The 15,295-nt window shown below is 42.5% G+C and overlaps 1 protein-coding gene across 42 annotated transcripts in view; it reads left to right on the plus strand.

Annotated features, from left to right (window-relative positions):
- Window positions 1–15,295, plus strand: part of FOXP1 (forkhead box P1) — a 1,129,017-nt gene that overhangs the window by 1,076,979 nt on the left and 36,743 nt on the right. For all 42 annotated transcript variants that reach the window (XM_085624906.1, XM_085624905.1, XM_085624913.1 and 39 more), the window contains 3 exons: window positions 11,233–11,434; window positions 11,533–11,609; window positions 12,268–12,369. In XM_085624906.1, the coding sequence (XP_085481032.1) occupies window positions 11,233–11,434; window positions 11,533–11,609; window positions 12,268–12,369 (381 nt within the window). The remainder of the gene's footprint in view (window positions 1–11,232; window positions 11,435–11,532; window positions 11,610–12,267; window positions 12,370–15,295) is intronic.

The raw sequence follows: 15,295 nt of genomic DNA on the forward strand, positions 1-15,295 counted from the left end.
TGAATTTCATTTGCTGATTTTTAGCAGGAATGGAATATTTCGTCCATTGTTCTTGCGGCAAATTAAAACCCTTAGAAGGCAAACGCCATGTGAATCGCACACGTCTACATGCCGTTTATAGATCTGGCGTTGGCAATACCATTTTGTTTTTTCTCTCTCTCTCTATCTATCTCTATCTCTATATTTTCTATATATATATTTTTTTTATATATATATTTTACAGGAGCTCTCAGCAAGCCCTATTCACCCATTGCTGTGCTCTAATGGCATTCAAAGTTTGCTTACGCCAACCTCCGCAAACAGCATTGAGTACATGGTCAGCCCACTTCACTCACTGGCTTGCCTGACTGTGAATGATGCCATTCTGCTCTCCACAGTGTGCACATCTGCACAATGAGTAGTACCCTTCAGTGCCAGAGAGTACTTGTACAATGTGTGCTATACATAAAATAAATGTATATGTTGTGTCTTTTAGCTAGTGTTTGTTTTCATAAAGTACATGCCTTTCTTCAAAAAACATTCACTAACAAAATATGTGTTATCAGAGCCAAAAAGATCAGAAGCCAGCGTCCGAGAGATTGGACTTGCCAATGCTTGTTTAAATATATGAGCAATTGTTCTTTGTTGTATGCAGAATTCCTTTCAGGTGCGCTAGATCAGAAAATATGTGTGTCCTTGCCTGTTATTAGGCCTGTAGTGTCACGGTTTGTGTGTGCTGATGAGGAAAATCATACAAACTTGAGTCTTCGTCAAATGTCCAGATCAAAATAAATACATTGATGGATCGTGTATTCTAATTGGAGAAGCAGGCGTGTGTGAGCACATTACTGTGCCATTAAAACATATTATGAATGCTTGTTGTCTTATAGGTATTTGTATAGTTCCAGAAAGTCTTCGGTATTGCATCACAGCATTGTCACCTGCTTTTCCACATGATTCTTAGTTTTACTTTACCCTCTGAGTGGGAGACTCTACCATCCTATGATGGTATGTTTGTTGTTGTGCTCTTGTTCATGTCTATTATTATGTAGTATAACATGCCTGGTGTGAGGCTGACTGAAGGGTTTATATGCAAAATGAGCATCTATGGTTTCTTTGGATTACTGGGTCAGCGCGTGTGTGTGCGCGCGTGCTGGTGTAAAAATTAGTCTTGAAGATATTTTCAATGACTTGTACATCTGTTAAGTCAGTAAACGTTCCTGAAGGCCAGCATTTAGAGACTGTCTAAGTATGGTATTGCTATGCTATTTATATAGCTATGTTTAAAGCTCTGTTCTGTGTGCACTTTGTGTTTGCAGTGCAGCTCTTACCTTGGTGATAGTGTCGTTGTTAAAACTGTGTGGTTAGATGTTCGGCGTGATGTGTATGTTGTATTTGTGTGGCATCTCAGAATATTCCTTGCGCAATAAGCAGAAACTGGCAAAAAAGTATTTTGTGGGCCTCCATTGTTTGTATGTTAATTTGCAGCTAACCATGATGGATACAGTCTGAAAACTGTCAGTGTTCTTTACTCGTTAGATTTATATGCCGTGTTCAGTCTAGTGTGTTCTGTTTTATGTTTGTGTGTGGTGAGTCTGTGTGGAGACTATAGGCGCACTATTTTAGACAACTATATTACAATGTGGACAAAAGATTTGTGAGCTGTTCTGGATGTTTGTATGGTGCCTTACATAATGTTTATTTTGGACGTTTGTGTGTGGCACACATGATATCTAGTTATGCAGTGTGTACCTTGATAGCCAACCCAATATTTGTTTTTATGCAGTGTGTCTCGGTGAAAAAGTGTTGTTGGAAGTCCTTTGACCCTGGTGGCTTGTAAGAGTAGCCTGTGAAATCTCAACAGTGCTTGGCGACAGAGACCACTTTACAGCTTTGCCTGATAGTGCACTGCCTCATTTCAATGCCCAATTAAAGGAAGTCCTGAACTGACATGATAACCATACACGAGGATGAGATTGCCTTTTAAACCCGCATCCCCCCAACCTACCTGACAAGCTAGCCACAATATCTCCAGCGAAGAGAGTGAAAGGAAATCTTAATTCACTGAATTGCGTGCCACAGGCCCTGGGAGCCTGGATCTAGGCAAAGGGAGGCAGTGTTGAACTCCATCTTGCGTGCCATGCCAGCCTTTTATGTGCAAATTGAATTTTAGCCCCCCCGATGTCTGGAAAAAGAACTCCATATTTGTTTTCGAACCAGTGTAGTTTCCTTGCTCATTTGAGTATGCACAGCAGTATCAGCCCTAGGAGAAATGGGCCGCTCTATTAGGAGATAGACCCTTGATGTTCACATCCAGTTTTTTCTGCTCTTTACTGCTGAGACTTGGCTCTGGTCCTCGGAGCCATTTTCCTAGAACGAAAAAAGGGACCTTACCTATATTTCCATCTGTGGTGTCTCCTAAAGTTGAACATGCTCATGTTTCATCCAGGGCCACGCCCAGAAAGTACCTTGGGAACCTTAATCTGCTGTACATTCTTCAACAGTGCAAATGCCTAATATCTGTGCACATCACCAAGCCCTTCACAGAAGAAAATGTTAGACCCACATGTTAGGTTCTGCAGAGTATTCTATTAGTGACTGGCAAAAAAAGAAACATTGTGTGACATGTTGTTTTACAAGCCCCACCTCTAACAAGGAGGGGAATATGGGCCATGGATAAATCTTTGTTTTATTTCTGCGCTATCAGGATGGCTATTGAAGGAGGTACAGACTAAGTTAGTATACAAGAGCTACAGACTATGTCAGAGTGCAGGTTACAAAGAGGATGAGGAGGTAATATTTCCCATAATGCTTCCCCTTCTTAGAGAACACCTTCAGGCAGCATGGCCTTGCAGGTAAAATCATGTGTTTTATGTGTTCTTGGCTATTTTGCATTTTAGAAATCTGTTGTAATAGATACACTCCAACAATGAGTAGTGCTTTGTTCCAACTTTAATACAACTTTGATATTAATATTGGAAAACTGGAATGTTGAGAGCTTCACTGACCACATTGAAGTGTCTCAGGACTAATAATGGCTGGTATAGGCCTTCTGCTCCAACATTCCAAGGGTTTGCTTTCCTGTTTCTCCCTCTGATCATTTAGATCATTCTGTCTGTAGGTGGAATGTTTCAATAGCCTTATAACTCTTGTACATTGGACTATACCAGTTGTTAAAGGCACTCTCCCTTAAAGCTCTCACCTATAGCTCGGGCCTTTAACTCCGATTCAAGGTCTTTGATAACTGGTCTAGCCCTTGGCATCGTGCTATAAGGCTGTATTAGATACATATAACAACAAACGCCTTGTTTCCTGAGTTAGTTTCTACAAAGATAGCATATTTCACAAGTTTATATTGCAAACAACTCATTAATTAACTAGTTCAATAAAGAACTCATACAGTGTAACCCAGGGCTTTAAGTGGTCCGGGTCCCTCTGATTCTCTTACCCGGAAGTAATTACAAGCAGACATTGAAACGTGTCCCTATCGAGCCTGGACTTTACAGACAAAAACACTGCTCGATTTCTAAACACGTTAAGGAAATCCAACTGAGCGATTTCATTTCTGTTTATATTTCGTGCTTTACTTAATCTTCCATTCCTAAGCGTATTTTTAGGTCTCGCCTGAGACGGCGCATGCTGTCTCTTCGAGACATTTAGTAAGTGGCTTTTAAAAGTGCCACCAGAGGCTTTTGCTGGCCTCCAGCTTGCGTTCACGAGCACATGCACGTGCACAGCTGCCATCTGTGTTTTTATTGCTCTAATCAGGCTCCTTTGCTTGCACTACCCCCTCCCTTTTTCCACCTCCCTTCTGGTCTGCTTCATTTGTGTTTGTTTTAGATCGCTGTGAATCATGCTCCTCTGCTCGCACTCCCCCCGCCCGTTTCCCCCTCTGTTTTTGTCAGTTTCATTTTTCGACAGATCCGGGTATGTGGCATGGGAGCTTCCGGGTGTTAAAGTTTTTTTAAAATTTTTGTATTTGAATGTCTTTTATCATACTTTTCGATGGTATTTGCTGCGTGATTTACATGGAAATATGCCCTCGGCTCGGCTTGTAATGACGTTGGAGCCACGTCAGATCCTGGGCTTGGTTTTCTCTGTAAATTTGCTGGCTCGCCCACCTCATCCACCCAATGTGCAACCTCTGGTATCACGCAAAAATGTGATATCAGTGCCCATGTGTGCATGGACAGCTTGTGTCTTGATTCAGGGGGTGAATGCATTCTCTAAAGGGCGTCAGGGGGGCTGTGTGATGTGCATCCCTGAAGAATGCGTTTCATATGCTGTGCGTTACAAGGGTCTCGTTCCCATTTTGTCACTAGCGACGGCATTGGAGTGGCTGCTATTGTTCAGCGCCATGAAAGGCACAGTGTTTCGGCTGCAGCCTGTGCATGCTCTGCACGCAAAGCTCCGAGCATCAGAATGGAGGCGCCCTCGCTCGCTCACGTCAGCATGCGTGGCTGGGAGGCGGGGGAAGGCAGCGCCACAAGTACCCTTTGTCCTAGTCTGGCATCGCCAGTCACATCTCAAGGTGACTCGGCCTGGACCAGTGATGGTGGGGGTACACTGCACAGCAGGCCGGCCTGCGCTGTCTGCTACTGAGTGCACGCTGCAAAAGCAGCCTTCCATCCTGTGAGGCGCATTTTGGACCCGCCATGAGATACGAGGGCAGCCGGCAGCTTGCATTAACCTTCTGTTAGAGACATATTGGACCAGCAGCTTCCTAAAAGGACAGACTGTAGCTAAGCATACACAACGCCGGGAAGAGAACAGACTGCAGCTCGGCCAACACTGCCTGCGGAGTAGGACAGGTTATGGCAGAGGGCGTATGTGGGCACAGGTAAAAAAAATTGGGAAAGTTCACAAAGGCAAAGGTGGGCACCATCAGGAATTTATTGCATTATGTCATGGGCTTACCCATCTGAAAACGCTGGCTGCACTATACAGATGTTAATGCTGCAGTCTCATTTCAGTGTCGACACCACAGACCAAACTATCTAAACCTGCCATGCAGGAGTGTCAAGATAACTCCTAAGCCCGTCTGTTCGCCAAACCAGGAACATCTGGCCAGCAACACGGACTGACTAGCATTGGCATAGCCAATAGGTCTCGCCTTTGGGACCTTATAATTGCTTAGCCGTGCAACAGTTGTTGTTGCACTAAGGATATTGTGCTGCATAACTAAATACTTATAAGTTCCCAATAGCGAGACCTATTGGCTATGCCAGTGCTTGTTGTTTCTTGGATGTTACGTTTTTGTCGTTTTTATGCAGCATATTACACTTTTATAGTGAATACTCTGGACTGAGTCGTATCCATGTGTACTACAATTGAGTGCTCTGGAGTTGAGGTTGAAGGAAGTGAGTTTCTCATAGTGCTTGTCACTGGGTCAAAAAGGAGTTCAGTATACATTGTTATTCGATCCTTGGCCTGTCTGTACAGCACATAAAGCAAGGGTCATGTATTTCAGGTGTAATTGTGATTCTGTGCAAATGTGCGTGAAGAAAGTCAAAACATTGACCAGGCAGCAGTTTAAGAAAATGTAGTTTGATAGGTTACTTGATGTGTTATGTGTGTGTAATGGTGGAGAAGTGAAGGAAATTGAAGTAGGTACATACAGGGGAAAGTGTAAAGAGGGTGCTGAAGAGAAAGGGATGAAATGTGAGCTATGCAGATGGAGGATTTCAAAAAGATGTGGAGAGAAAAAGGGGCGCAAGTGTCTAGTGCAGACTTCATAGGAATGTGTTGTGAAGGGAAGAATGGGAGTGGTTGAGACACCTGGAGTCAGTACACCTTCCACAGACCTTAGTAATGTTTAATTCAAACTCATAATTTCAGAATTGAAACATTTTCAATATTTCCAACAAAACCTTTATCTGATACAGCTAACAGCCATTGACAAAGCTAACCGTGCTGGCTTGCTTTACGTGTATGTCAGTTGTTGTGTTATATATCTGGATACAATAACAAAGCACAGAGAAGTAGCAAAATATCAGTCGAGCGGCACACTATGGGAAGAACAGATTTGTATTTTGCAAGTTTAGGCCACATCCCTTTTGAGAAATCTCTCCCCCTTAAAGCCCTGGTTTCACATTCGAATTGCATGCAAATGCAAAGCACGTGAGCAAGTTTGCCTTTTATTGTGAGCAGTAACAGTGTACATGTGGTCCTTTTTTAAAATATTCAGTCAATGCAATTATGCAGTTTACTGAAGGCAATGATTAAAGGTCCAATATTTGATTTGGGTATGTTGTCATTGTGTCTTCAATTCTTTTTAAGGCAGATTAAATTGTAACGGTGACAGATAGCCTAAAAAATGGCAGCATGTGGAGATAGTGTATGATGGGTTTAAACTTTTACAGTGGTGGGTATTAGTTGTTTGGGAACTGGAAGGTTAATATTGGACCAGAAATGCCGTCTAGTGCTACAATGCTGACCTTGCACTCTCAAGACTTGGATTCTAATCTCTGCTTTCAACCAGGTGTGAATCTGGGAAAATCTGCTGGTCTTTCTATACATCTAAGAGTCATTATGTGAAGTGTGTTGCTTAGAGCTGTCCAAAATGCATTCCAATCAGCAACCCATAGTTCTTGATGCCTATACAGTAGTCTAGGATCCCTGCACCTAAGTTTACTAGGTCAAAGCTTTCCACCGCTTTCTGAAACTATTTTCTCATTTTATCACATACCAAAACATATTTACAAGAATAGGAAAGTAGATAGGTTTTTACATTTTACCTAAAGCAATAGGAAGCTATTCTAAATGAGTGTCCTCTAGATCCTTTACACTGGTGTTTAGTGATTTCTTGGGCAAGTTGCACTATTTCGTAAACTGTTTGAATTGAAGAAACATAGGTGAGCTATTGTCCCAACTACTCAGACTACTGCTAATCCAAACAAAACTCAATCTAGAGTTATGAATTTCAGTGACCATCAGCAGTACTTTGTAGGAATGATACAGCGCTGGGCCAACCCTCTTACCATTGTTATCCGGTGGACCTTTTCTTCGTAAAATGAGAGGTAAAGCGAGTTTGCTTTAAATCAATCAATTTAATTAACAGTGCAACCCATTTGTGACCATAGTTAAGAAGGCTTATTACAAGTTAGCAGTCTAGTTAAGATAAACAAATCTTAGTACCATGCTTTAAAGATACAGAATAACAACTGGAAACCCTAAATAAGGCAGACAAAAAGTTCAGTCACAGCAACGCAAAAGATCAGTAACAGAATGTGATGCTCAGAGAACAGTTTTGATTCTTTATTCCATCCATAATTTAAGGGCAATGCAAAGAATTCAGAAAATGTGGAAAATTGCAGGAAGGTGTTAGCATTTGAGAAGCTCGGTCAAGAGTCTTCTTGGATCAGGGAAATGAGTGTTAGTCTAAGCCACTCTCTGCAAGAGTCAAAGGGAAAGCCTAGAGGTCTAACCCTCTCAAAGTCCAAAGGAAAGTTTCAGTAACCTCAGACAGTGTGAACTCCTGTTATTTCCACCGGAATCTCCCAAGTATCACTACTCTGTTCTCATCATCCGGGCTCCATTTTCCTTTCCATTCTCACATTATGAGTTGAAACATCGACAGTTTCTCTCAAACCAAACATGGGAACAGTATTGTCCTTGGTCACCTGTACGCCTTTGTAACAGTGCTGAATTGACACTTTCAGTTAACACTCTGGCTCTCCATGTTCCTTTTCAAGGTCTTCTTCTCAAACTCACTATCACTAGTACAGTGTTTTATCTATTCTCAAACTAACAAACCATGTGCATTACACCCGCAAGGGAGAGACTGGCAAACAAAAAAAGGGAAATACAATTTAATGCAGAAAGAAATACAGGCCTGGCAATATCAAGTTAGCGTATTAAATCAATGGTGCACATTTTATGCGTGTGTACATTCAACGTATAAATAAATGGCAAATGTCAGTAATTTAGAGTCATGTTACAAACTGACGAAACCTTGAGTACGTGGGCATAAGTATGACTAAGAACTACATTTAAATGCAAATATGGAACGTGAGTGCACACATTACATAAATCATTTTTGTTTCTAAAGTAAATACATTTTAATAGTGTGAGGATGGTTTATTCAATCACCTAAATGGCAAATGTTATTTAATGACTTAAGGCACACAGTATATATGAATTCTCTAGTTCTACATTAAATGCACTTTAATAGTGATGTCAACCACAGCTACAACTAAGCCAACACATCGCTGATTTCTCTTTACTTGACGATTTCCAATCTGGGTTCAGGCCTGGGCATAGCACTGAAACCACTATTCTTCACATTGTAGACTCTTCTAGCCCTTGACCAAGGCAAAACCTGTCTCTTGGTCCTCCTGGATCACTCCTCCGCTTTCGACACAGTCAACCATGAGAAACTTCTTGAACGCCTCGAACACATGTTGGGCCTATGAGGTACCGTCATCAAATGGTTTGGTTCCTTCCTCCAGAACCGCACCCAGAGATTCTTAGTCAACAACAACAACCTATCTGCTCCTTCCCCGATCTCTATCAGTGTCCCTCAAGGCTCTACTCTGTCCCCTACCATCGTTAATCTCTACCTTGAACCACTAGCTGAAATCCTTCGCACGGCCAAAATCTTCTTCAACATGTACACAGATGACACTCAGATATACATCAAAATCTCTTCTCTTGAGGAGATTACCTACCTGAATGGTGCCCTGAATCTGACTGGTTAATGGCTCACCAAGAAACTGAGTACCTTCTCATCTCTCCCCCCCACCCCCCCCCCCAAAAAAATCCAAAGACATCCCTGAATGGATTAACTTGATCACAGCACTCAACTGCATGCTAACCATAGTGGATTCTTCCAAATCGCTCAGGATAACTTTGGACAGCAACCTGAATATGCGTGAACACATCAATTTCATGGCCAAAACTGTCAGGTTCCATCTGAGCTACTTGAGAAAACGAAAACCCTTCCTTGATACTGCCAATCTAAAATCCGCAGATCAGGCGTTAGTTATCTCCAGAATTTAATACTGCTGCTCTACCCTATCTGGCTTACCAAAGACTTTGACGACTCCGCTAAAAGCTTGCCTCAACGCAGCAGCTAGATTCTTATCTGGCTCAAATCAAATTGACCACATTTCACCACATCTGAAGGCCTTGAACTGGCTTCCTCATGAAGGCAGAATCCAGCTCAAGCTGGCCTGCATCACTCACAAAGCCTTGTACACAAACACCCCGAAGTGTCTCGCCCAGAAAATTGTGATGGCTGGGAGAACCAGAAACTCCCGGTCTGCCAGAGACCGTGTGCTCCAACCACCCGCTTCCGCAATGTAAAAACATATAACCGAGCGCTCTCTGGGGCTGCACCAAGATTCTGGAACCTCCCCCCCATCAGAAGAATTCCTACTTTGTTGCGCTTCAAAAAGGAAGCGAAAACCTTCCTAATGAGCAAATTCCTCCAATAACTCCTTTACTGCGCATTCCGCCTTTTCATGACCTATGTTTCTGTGCACAATCTCCTGCATTGCTTTGCCCTCTCCATGTATCAATTGTCCCCTTGTTTTACTGCTGACATATCGCTCGCTGATTTTGATACTGTACTGTTTATTGTATATAGCGCTGACTTCTGTCCTACTGTAGTCCATTCCCTAACCCTATCCTTGTATTTTGTCTATACCTATACTGTACGCAAAGTGTTTATCCCTGAAAAGTGCTCCAATACCCTAATGGGTCATTGTTGCACTATATAAAACCTCAAATAAAATAAAATTAAAAACATGTCAAGTGCAACACTTTACATTAATATCGTTAAGCCACACAGAAAACGGGTGCTAAGTGTGTGTTTGTATTGCGTATTTGTGACGTGTATGGGTGGAGACAAAATTATGCTGCTCCAGAGTTTACCCGAGTTAACCTGAGTCATACAGGCCCCTCCTATATGATGTTTTTAAAGATGTTGGGTAGGAGTTTGTTCAGTTTTGGGGCCAAAATATTGGCAGGTTGTTTTGTTTTCCATTGCAAGATGAAGGAAGGTTTGATGTACAAAATAACTTCCACAGATTTCAACTGGTGCAAATTTCCAGGATGCTGTTAAACAGTAGGAAAACATATTTGTTGGAGCTACAAAAATTGGGCCCTAGTTTTTGGTGGGTTTGCTTTGGGTCTACTGGAAGGAACTCCCAAAGTAATTTCTTTAACAGAGAACAATTGGTAGACATCCAACATTAGAATTGTGTTCTTAAAGTAGGGCATCTTTTGCACATCATCTGGTTCACCCGCAGTTATCTGGAAAGTTTGGCCTTCCTACTAGGCACCGCTCTGTCGCCTCCCCCACATAAACTGTTTCCTGCATAATGAAAATACATATTTTTATTCTGAATTTATCCGTGTGCATTTTCAAGCACTTAAAAACTCCACAGTGTTTGTTGCTTTAATTTTGAATTGCACTTGCTTTAATTGCATTTCTAAATAAGCTGTTCATTGTTTTATAATATTTTCACTTGTAAAGCCTGTCTAGATTGCAGTTATTTTACTGCAAAATGAATTAATGGATTTCCCCTTATAAATCGCAGAGAAACAAGACATTAGCTGGTGTGGTGCATTGGAAATCCGAGGTAGCTTGAAATATGATGACATCGCGTTCTGGGTTATCTGAACCCCGATACCTGAAATAATAGCAGTGTTTTTTCTGCTGATCTTTCTGTGACCGACGTTAACTTTCAGTGGACTATTTAAAGCGTAAAGGCAGAAAGTTTGAGTATTTTATTTTCCTCTTCAGTGAAGTTTGGAGATGAAGGGCTCCGGGTGGAGACAGGGTGGGGGCCTTCCAAAAACCTTTATCTAGAAAATATGAAGAAAAAAGGATAGAGGCTAGTCAGATTCCACGTCGGCTTTTGCATGTTTGAAGTTTGTCCTAGATTTCATTTTTTTAACTCGGCATTTGTTGGACCTCCTTTCCTTCACATATACACCAATAACATTTAAGGCGAGAAAAAGCCATTTCTTCTATATGTGTGATTGGTTTTAAATATCCATGTACTGCAATGGCAAATCATTTAATCAATACAACTTTTACTTTCGTGAATTACGTGGTCCACCAAGTAATCATTAGAATTTTTTTTCAGCATTATTAGAAAAAATACCTTTACCCATGGTTTGTGGTCTCTCTTGCATATCTTTCTTTCACTCTCTTGTTCCCTCCTTCCCTCTTCTCCTGCACCTATAGTAACTCCAGTATATAATTACTTAAAGAAAATAATTTCACTTTTTGTCTTTCCACAGTTGAATCTTGTATCCAGTGTCACCCTTTCAAAGACCGCATCTGAGGCGTCCCCTCAGAGCTTACCTCACACCCCAACCACCCCAACTACTCCCATCACTCCAGTCACCCAGGGACCATCGGTCATTACGACTACCAGCATGCACAACGTCACTCCCATCAGGAGGCGGTACTCCGACAAGTACAACGTGCCTATCTCTTCAGGTACTCTTTGCGTTTCTTCAAAAAGTGGGGGGGGGGGGGGGCTGAGGGGGAGTGCTGAAGTGTTTATTCTTGCTCATTAACATCCTTTCATTTTGCAGATATTGCGCAGAATCAAGAATTCTACAAGAACGCTGAAGTGCGACCTCCGTTTACATATGCTTCCTTAATTAGGCAGGTATGTAAACCTTGTAACACCGCTTTCATAGCATTTGTTAGTTTGATATGCCCTACCAGTCTGTAAATTCACGCCATTCCTACACACTCCTAATGAATGTACGTATGTCTAATTCTAACACATGCATAATAATACTCTCCAAATCCGGCGCAGTCTACGCAGGTCCCAAACCATACCCGGGCATATTTTTGCAAACGGAAGCACATATCCTAATTGGCCTTGATTAACTTTTACAATACAATGTGATTATTAGGAAATTCATTTCACACAACAGTGAAAATGAGCCTGTTTAAAGATGGCAAGTCAATTATCACAAGCTACAGTAATCTTTGATCCCTGGAATTAATCTGCGCTCTAAATAATTACTGAGCTTTAATCAGCTGTTGAAATATTTTGCATTTCCCTTTGATTCTGCTGCAGAAATGACTAATAAATTAGCTATTTCCGCATGGAAACAGAAAGAAAAACTTAAAACAATTACATGTTTGTGTTGTAGGTGTTTCAAATGAAATGTTAAATAAAAACATTGATCGGAGATAATTTCAGGGGACTCTTGTTTTGTCCTCGCTTATGAAATGGCTCCCTGTTTTCAGACTGGTCTGTGCTTTTGGTGTTTTTTATTTTGTGGCTTCATGTGATTTGTCATATCTTTGTGCAGGCAATTCTGGAATCGCCAGAGAAGCAGCTAACACTAAACGAAATCTACAATTGGTTCACAAGGATGTTTGCCTACTTCAGGCGCAATGCAGCAACATGGAAGGTAAGTCCCTTGACACGTGTGTGTATTCCAAAGAATGTGTATGTACTTAAGGATCAGAACCGTTTTGATATTGTGGCAGGCACTGTAAACATTTTGATTGGAAATATTAATAAAAGCCTGTACATTTCTTGTAGCTGTGTGGAAAACCCTTGAATTGACTTAATTCTTCTTTCTACTTATTATTTTTCAGTGGCATTTTTAGTAGCATATTTAGGGGTATAATTATTGCAAACTTTGATTTATTATTTTAATTTGCTGTTGCAGACATTGCTGTTTACAAGTGACATGCTTCATAGCCAATTCTTAACTGTTTATAGTTTTAAGTTACCACATAGTTTATCAAATTATTATTTGGATTTAAGGAGGTAAACATGTAAAACGTATTTACTAGGGGCCGATTCACATAGCAGCCTTCCTAGACGCAACTTCCGGAAATCAAGTAGTAGATTAAGAGTAAATTATACCTCCGGAAAAAATTATAGCAGATTGGGCCTGGTTTCTGACATGCAACTTGATTGTATTGCTTTTGCTGTAGCCGGACACCTTTTTGATGTAAATCCACATTTCAAGTCTGTTGAGGTTAGAGAGCCCTTACATCATGTTTATCCAAAAGGAGTGTATATCACTAATTCTCTAGGATAGTTGCTGTTCAATCCTAATGTAATAAATTGTACTTTTAAGTGATATTGATAGTAGTCATGTAAAACAATTGTATGTATATGCTATTTCAATAGCTCATAATTAGCTAAAAAGACAATGGAGCTTTGGACATGGTCTGAGACAAGCATAAAAAGCCAACAAATACATTGCAGCTTGAGCGCATTCCTCGTCGTACCCTATTTTCATGCCTCATGATAGCCTTTTAAAATATCTTTGAAATGTAATCTGATAACCAAAACCCATGCCTTCTTCTTTCTCTGTGAGACAATTCTGAAAATAATATTTTGGCTGCTGAGTAAAATACTTTTTTACATTTGAATAACCATAATCCCAATACAATGCATGTCTACTCAGACAATAATAACATTGCCCATTGTGGTCAAACACATGATCAGGTGGATCCTAGATAATAGAAGACTGACCATCTGGATTGGCCATTAGTACCTGCAAAGCCATTAAAAACTAGCTTCATCTGCCCACATGCATTATTTTGTCTTTGCCGGTCACACCTAGCCCCTTACCAATGATTAACTTCACATGCAAAAAATGTCTCTGCTTACAGTGGCAGCATCCTCTTCAATTTTTGTGAAATTCTATTCCTGATTCGCAGAAATTTACTTTTATTTACATTCTAAAAGAACAACTTTATATGAGTTGTCTGTGACCTTTTTATAACACATCTTTTCCACTTTTAAGTCTGCTTTGAAGCTCGAGCATTTGTTACCTCCAGTAAGTCCCACACAGCAGGATTGCTGAGTTCTGATAGCAGGCCACGCCACCTTTCTCCACCAGTCTGCAAACACGCCTCCTGGCACGCTATTCGTCGGGGGATGAAGTCCCCCTCACTGCTGGGGGTCCTTAGGGGCCAACTAGCCTACCTGTTACCTCCAGTAAGCCCCACACAGTGGGATTGCTGAGAGGTGGTCACTGGCCCCACCCCCTTTCTCCACCAGTCTGCAAACACGCCTCCTGGCGCGCTCTTGGTTGGGGGATGAAGTCCCCTTGCTTCTTGAGGGTCCCTGGGAGCCAACTAGCCCTACTGTTACCTCTAGTAAGCCCCCACACAGCTGCTTTGCTGGGAGTTGGTCAGAGGCCACGTCCCCTTTCTCCACCACTCTGCAAACGCGCCTCCTGGCACACTCCTGCTTGAGGGATGAAGTCCACTTTAGTCCTAAGGACCTCAGGACGTAAAGGGGTCTCATAGCCCCACCATCAGTGCCCCGACAGGTGCATTTGCATCCTCTGGAGGCAGTCCATCTCCGAGGCATGGCCAGCTGGTTGGAGACCTTGGGAGGGGGGATCCTGAAGGCCCCCGTGGTTCCAGACGGCTCCTACTTCCTGCAGGAGCCGGCATGGCTTTTTACCCCCAGGGAGCAGCTAACATGCAGCTCCCTGAGGTAAAAAGCAAAGTGTACTCGCTTTAAACAAGCGAGAGCAAAGTGCGGAGAGCAAAGTGCTCTCACTTGTTCAAAGCGAGCACACTGTTTGATATGGGATGGCAGGAGCACCCCATTGCAAACTGCAATGTTCTGAGGGTGGGCATCCCAGGACATTGCTGGAGCCAGCCCTGGGGGATGGTGGTCCCCAGGGCCATTTACGGCTCCAGGAGAGAGGCTCCCCTCTCATTTGTAAGTAGCTCCGGGGAGGTGGTGGTCCCTGGGGCTATGTGGGGGGGGGGGGGCTTGAGCCCCCTAACATTATTTTCAACATAGCCCTGGGGAGGTGGTGGTCCCCAGGGCTGCGTTGGGGGGTGCAGTAGCCCCCCACGCCTAATTATATACTTAGCCCCGGGAGACTGGCTGTCCCCAGGGCTGTGTGGGGGCATCACAGCCCCCCGCATTGAATGAAAAAGCCCCTGGGAGGTGGCGGTCCCCAGGGCTGCGGGGGGGCCACATTGGCCCGGAATCACATTTTTTCATTGCCCCTGGGACCCGGTCTGGGCTTAAAGGAAACGAAGCGCGGGAGCCTGCGCTTTATTTATTGATTTATTTTTAGACCGGATTTGTGGATCAAACGCTAATCCCGCCGAAAAAAAAGAAAATTCTTTTTTAGGTCCTAGGGGTTCCTGTGGGACACTCTAAGCAAGCCTAGGGGGTCAGGGTATTTCTACCCTGCCCCCTTTTCTTAATTTGTAACATTTTTTTACCGTTTTCCTTTTGACTCGGTTCAACTGAGTCACAAGATGGCTGCCAACACTTCCTGGTTTGAAGTGTTGGCAGCCAATCGGATCTCAGGCTCGGGATTAGGAGGGTTCGCGGATCCTCTG

Source organism: Triturus cristatus, chromosome 9 (genome assembly GCF_964204655.1).
Source record: "Triturus cristatus chromosome 9, aTriCri1.1, whole genome shotgun sequence".
NCBI classification, from domain to species: domain Eukaryota; kingdom Metazoa; phylum Chordata; class Amphibia; order Caudata; family Salamandridae; genus Triturus; species Triturus cristatus.